This window comes from Centropristis striata, chromosome 24 (assembly GCF_030273125.1).
Source record: "Centropristis striata isolate RG_2023a ecotype Rhode Island chromosome 24, C.striata_1.0, whole genome shotgun sequence".
NCBI classification, from domain to species: domain Eukaryota; kingdom Metazoa; phylum Chordata; class Actinopteri; order Perciformes; family Serranidae; genus Centropristis; species Centropristis striata.
In genome coordinates, this window is record NC_081540.1 from 50,001 (window position 1) to 56,065 (window position 6,065).

Genomic DNA, 6,065 nt, shown 5'->3' on the forward strand with positions numbered 1-6,065 from the left:
CCCGCGGTACCAGCAGCAGCAGCAGGAGGAGCTGCTCTCCTCCGGGGGCTCCGTGTACTACTACCGGCCCCCGTCGCCCCACACCCCCATCACACCCGGCCTGCCCGCTGCGGGACTCTGGGAGGACTCCGGCTCTTTGTACTCTTTCAGACAAGACTATCTGGCGGCGGCGCACCGGAAAAACACGCTGTCCAGATTCTCGCTGTTTTCTCTCAAACACGCGCAGCAGCACGGCGCTCAGAGTCTGTCCGTGAACCTGGACCCCGGGACGCACCTGGACGGGTCCTCTGGCCCCGGGAAGCAGCCCGGGGTGGGGTTTCATCACCCGCTGCAGTTCGGACACCACTTCCTGGACTACCAGGCGTCCTGCGCGCCGAGCCGCGCGGCGCTGAGCGCGGAGGGTCTGTGCGCCGTGTGCGGGGACAACGCGGCGTGCCAGCACTACGGAGTGCGCACCTGCGAGGGCTGCAAGGGCTTCTTCAAGGTCGGTTCTCACTTTATTCTAAAGAAAACTGCTGTTGGATGTTTGCAGGCAGCTGATGGAACACACGCACACCTTTAATATCCTGAAAAGTCTGAAATAATCAGATGTCAGACTTTAGAGTGGATATATTCTTATTTTCTGCAGAGAACAAACAGTGAAAGTGTAATTAATAAAGAAGCCCAGAGGGAGTCCTGTCTGGAAATTCTGCTTCAGTTACACGTTTTGATCTTTGACACGCCGTTTTAGGCCAAATGTATGAAAGTGGCCACCAACGTGCCATGAATAAAAACCTCTCCCGGGGCAATTCTCCAAATTATGAATGTCCACGACCCCGTATTTACCCAGACGGCCTGTCCGCCTGCTGCATGCCTTATGCTGCCTCAGGGGGCCCTCAGGGGCCACAGAGCTGCTGGTCATTTTCAGTGGAACATTTATGGCTTTTCACTGAGAATGGATCCGGGAGCAAAGAAAGAAAAGCTTCTTTATGTTGAACTACTGTCCAAAGATATCAGTTCTACAGAGCCAATAATTATTTTAAACAAGAACATTCAGATGCTTCTGTGTGAGTCTTATGGTTGAAATTGTGTAATTTTAGCTTGTTGGATTTTATTAAACATGTTGAAGATGTAGCACTACAACACATAATCTCTTTTTACACACAGCTAAACCAAAGCACCCTTAAAAACTAATGAAATAATTGATGGGATGGAGATTTACTGATGCATCACCTCAGCCACAGCATTCTCAAGTATTGTCTGTAAACTTTCTTTTCTAAATATCTAAATCTTCTTTCTCCATGCAGCGCACGGTGCAAAAAAACGCCAAGTACGTGTGTTTAGCTGCCAAAAGCTGCCTGGTGGACAAACGCAGGAGGAACCGCTGCCAGTACTGTCGCTTCCAGAAGTGCCTCGCAGTGGGGATGGTCAAAGAAGGTAAAATAGGAATAAAAGGTTAGATTTATTCCACGTTATCTGAGATAAATCTGGATGGTCAAAGAAGGTAAAATAAGAATAAAAGGTTAGATATATTCCACGTTATCTGAGATAACTCTGGATGGTCAAAGAAGGTAAAATAAGAACAAAAGGTTAAATATATTCCACGTTATCTGAGATAACTCTGGATGGTCAAAGAAGGTAAAATAAGAACAAAAGGTTAAATATATTCCACGTTATCTGAGATAAATCTGGATGGTCAAAGAAGGTAAAATAAGAACAAAAGGTTAAATATATTCCACGTTATCTGAGATAAATCTGGATGGTCAAAGAAGGTAAAATAAGAACAAAAGGTTAGATATATTCCACGTTATCTGAGATAACTCTGGATGGTCAAAGAAGGTAAAATAAGAATAAAGACTCAGATATATTCCACGTTATCTGAGATAACTCTGGATGGTCAAAGAAGGTAAAATAAGAATAAAGACTCAGATATATTCCACTTCATCTGAGATAAATCTGGATGGTCAAAGAAGGTAAAATAAGAACAAAAGGTTAGATATATTCCACGTTATCTGAGATAACTCTGGATGGTCAAAGAAGGTAAAATAAGAATAAAGACTCAGATATATTCCACGTTATCTGAGATAACTCTGGATGGTCAAAGAAGGTAAAATAAGAATAAAGACTCAGATATATTCCACTTCATCTGAGATAAATCTGGATGGTCAAAGAAGGTAAAATAAGAACAAAAGGTTAGATATATTCCATGTTATCTGAGATAAATCTGGATGGTCAAAGAAGGTAAAATAAGAACAAAAGGTTAAATATATTCCATGTTATCTGAGATAAATCTGGATGGTCAAAGAAGGTAAAATAAGAACAAAAGGTTAAATATATTCCATGTTATCTGAGATAAATCTGGATGGTCAAAGAAGGTAAAATAAGAACAAAAGGTTAAATATATTCCACGTTATCTGAGATAACTCTGGATGGTCAAAGAAGGTAAAATAGGAATAAAAGGTTAAATATATTCCACGTTATCTGAGATAAATCTGGATGGTCAAAGAAGGTAAAATAAGAACAAAAGGTTAGATATATTCCATGTTATCTGAGATAAATCTGGATGGTCAAAGAAGGTAAAATAGGAATAAAAGGTTAAATGTACTCCATGTTATCTGAGATAACTGAGTTTCCTCTGCAGTGGTGAGGACCGACAGTCTGAAGGGCCGGAGGGGTCGCCTGCCGTCTAAACCTAAAGGTCATCCCGACTCGTGTTCCCCGGTCGGCGCCCTGCTGAGCGCCCTCATCAGGGCTCACGTGGAGTCCAACCCGCCACCTTCTCGTCTCGACTACTTCAAAGTGAGCAGCGTCCTTTCATCACTCGCCGGCGTGACTCTCTCTGAGCTGGAACTGATTCTGCTTCCTCCTCTAGTTCAAGGAGAGTCCAGGAAACCCGCCGGCGGACGACGCTCAGCACGTGCTGCAGTTCTACGACCTCCTGACCAGATCCATGGAGGTGATCCGAGGCTGGGCGCAGAAGGTCCCGGGCTTCACGTCTCTGCCCAAACAGGACCAGGACCTGCTCTTCTACTCGGCTTTCCTGGAGCTTTTTGTTCTGCGCCTGTCATACAGGTGAGGGACGTTTATCTATTTATTTGTATTTATTTAGGAAGCATTCACTCACAGCTTGGTCATATGTTTGCTGATGCCAATAAACACCAAACCTCAGGAACGGGTTTGTTTTTGATGGTTTAACAGAGCAACATGTGAGCTCCAGCTGTGGTTGTTTCAGGTCGAAGCCCGAGGAAGGGAAGCTGATGTTCTGCGACGGCTCGGTGTGGCACCGGCTGCAGTGCCTGCGAGGCTTCGGGGAATGGATCGACGGCATCGTGGAGTTCTCCTCCAACCTGCAGAGGATGAACCTGGACGTGTCCACCTTCTCCTGCGTCTGCTCGCTCGCTCTGCTCACAGGTCTCTAACGTCTTCATGCATGATCTCATTAACACCTTGTCATGTCTGTAACATAATGTAATACAGGTAAGATATGTCATTATTTCAAAATAAAAGCCTCTCTGATATTGTAGTATTAAAAACAAACGTCACACCAGCAGCTTGAGACTTTTTAAACTCATTTAAGCTGTTCAGCGTGTCTCATTCTGTGTTTATTGTCTGTATTTATTGATCCGGAGCAGCGGAGCGTCACGGCCTGAAGGAGCCGAAGAAAGTGGAAGAGCTGCAGAACAACGTGGTGAAGTGTTTAAAGGACGCCGACGGCCTGGCGGACGGCTGGGCCAGCCACTTCTCCAGACTTTTGGAAAAACTGCGTGAACTTCGTACTCTGTGCATCCAAGGCCTGCAGAGGATTTTCTACCTGAAGCTGGAGGATCTGGTGGCGCCGCCGGCCGTCATAGATAAGTTATTCCTGGACACGCTGCCGTTTTAGAGACATTACGGGGACATTTAGTCCCAACAAAGACATTTAAAATCATTTACGGAGGCTGGTAGATTAAAAAGGAGATTTAAAATGATTAACAGCTCTTTATCCTGTTAATGAGGAACGATCTCAATGATTTAAAGCCTGTCAGCTTTTTGTTCAGTGAATTCTACATTTTACAGTTGAGGGTTTTCAGAACATTTATTGTCATAAAGGGAATAAAATGATAATATTTGGTAGATTCTCATGGTCTGTCACTGTAAACTGTCATTGTCATGTTTTAATAAAGAAATGACTGCTGCCTGACTGCTTCTTTCATTAATTTATCTATTTCATAAAGATAATCCAAGAATTTTTACAATGATTCAAACGTTTAAATACATTTAGTTTATTTTAGGATTTGACTTAAAAGCTGTATAATTGTTCTAAATTGATATTTAAAGTAAAGACAATAATCTTTTAACTAATTTATTTCTTGGCATTAAATAATGAAATTATTAGTAATTAATTATTTTAGAGTCAAATGAAATATATATATAATAATAGTCGGAGTGGTTATAATAAATCTGTTTGAGATAAATATTAAAAGGAAAACAATGACTTCATGTTGTTGTTTGTCTGTAAACAGCTTCATCTTATAGAAACTTTAATTAAATACATTTATTATTTATTTATCTGAAGCCATTTCAACACTAAATAATACATTATTATCATATTATGTTAATATTATTTTTAAATGGTTAAAAAAACAATAAGATCATTTATACAAATTTCCCATAAATATTATTTAGTTTTATGAAAATGGATTGAGTACTGCAAGGTTTACCATATTTATTATTTAATGAACTAAAAGCTGCAAGAAATAAAATTAATTAACACGCGGCCATCTGAGGGTCAAAGGTCAAAGACCCTCGAGGTCTCACAGGTTTTAACGAACTGAGACCTCGTTTACACAGACACGAGGAGAGCAGAGGAAAAATAAAACACACTTCCTGTCGCTCCTGGTTTAAATTAAACCCTTTAAATAAATATAATGATAATAATCATCAATGAGTGCGTGTTTAATTATGTGACAGAACGGATCGATCGGTTCCAACAGCTGCAGGTCGATATTAAAGCTGAAACAGAAATCAATAAGCTCATCGGAGAAACGTCCAATTTATTCTGAGGACGACGGAGAGTGACAGCTGGAGTCAGATATCTATTATTATTATTATATTATTACTATTATTATTATTATTATTATTATTATTATTATTATTATTAACATTATTATTATTAACATTATTATTATTATTATTCTGAGGACGACGGAGAGTGACAGCTGGAGTCAGATATCTATTATTATTATTATATTATTACTATTATTATTATTATTATTATTATTATTATTAACATTATTATTATTATTATTATTATTATTATTATTATTAACATTATTATTATTATTATTATTATTCTGAGGACGACGGAGAGTGACAGCTGGAGTCAGATATCTATTATTATTATTATTATTATTACTATTATTATTATTATTATTATTATTAACATTATTATTATTAACATTATTATTATTCTGAGGACGACGGAGAGTGACAGCTGGAGTCAGATATCTATTATTATTATATATTATTATATTATTATTAATGTTCAGGGCTCCTGGACCCGGGGCCCTCAGACTGCTGAGGCTCCTGGACCCGGGGCCCTCAGACTGTTCAGGGCTCCTGGACCCGGGGCCCTCAGGCTGCTGAGGCTCCTGGACCCGGGGCCCTCAGGCTGCTGAGGATCCTGGACCCGGGGCCCTCAGGCTGCTGAGGATCCTGGACCTGGGGCCCTCAGACTGTTCAGGGCTCCTGGACCCGGGGCCCTCAGGCTGCTGAGGCTCCTGGACCCGGGGCCCTCAGGGTGCTGAGGCTCCTGGACCCGGGGCCCTCAGACTGCTGTAGACAGCATCAGGTATTTTTATCTGGTTTCTGTGACTTTGATCTCTGAATCCTTCAGCTTCAGTAGAGATTAAACGTTATCAGTCAGCCCAGAGACGGATTTACAGCAGGAACCAGCTCCAACATGTAATCTATTACTCTTCACTGATCTAGTAATCTATTACTCTTCACTGATCTAGTAATCTATTACTCTTCACTGATCTAGTAATCTATTACTCTTCACTGATCTAGTAATCTATTACTCTTCACTGATCTAGTAATCTATTACT

General features: G+C 40.9%; 1 protein-coding gene across 1 annotated transcript in view; it reads left to right on the plus strand.

Annotated features, from left to right (window-relative positions):
* The window catches only part of LOC131962919 (nuclear receptor subfamily 4 group A member 2-like), a 4,920-nt gene extending 801 nt beyond the window's left edge, over positions 1-4,119 (plus strand). Inside the window, exons 3-8 of the mRNA XM_059328025.1 lie at positions 1-484; positions 1,287-1,416; positions 2,621-2,778; positions 2,852-3,051; positions 3,212-3,390; positions 3,612-4,119. The exon at positions 1-484 is cut by the window's left edge and continues 279 nt beyond it. Of these exons, the coding sequence (XP_059184008.1) occupies positions 1-484; positions 1,287-1,416; positions 2,621-2,778; positions 2,852-3,051; positions 3,212-3,390; positions 3,612-3,862 (1,402 nt within the window). The 3' untranslated portion in view covers positions 3,863-4,119. The remainder of the gene's footprint in view (positions 485-1,286; positions 1,417-2,620; positions 2,779-2,851; positions 3,052-3,211; positions 3,391-3,611) is intronic.
* The last annotated feature ends 1,946 nt before the right edge of the window (positions 4,120-6,065 follow it).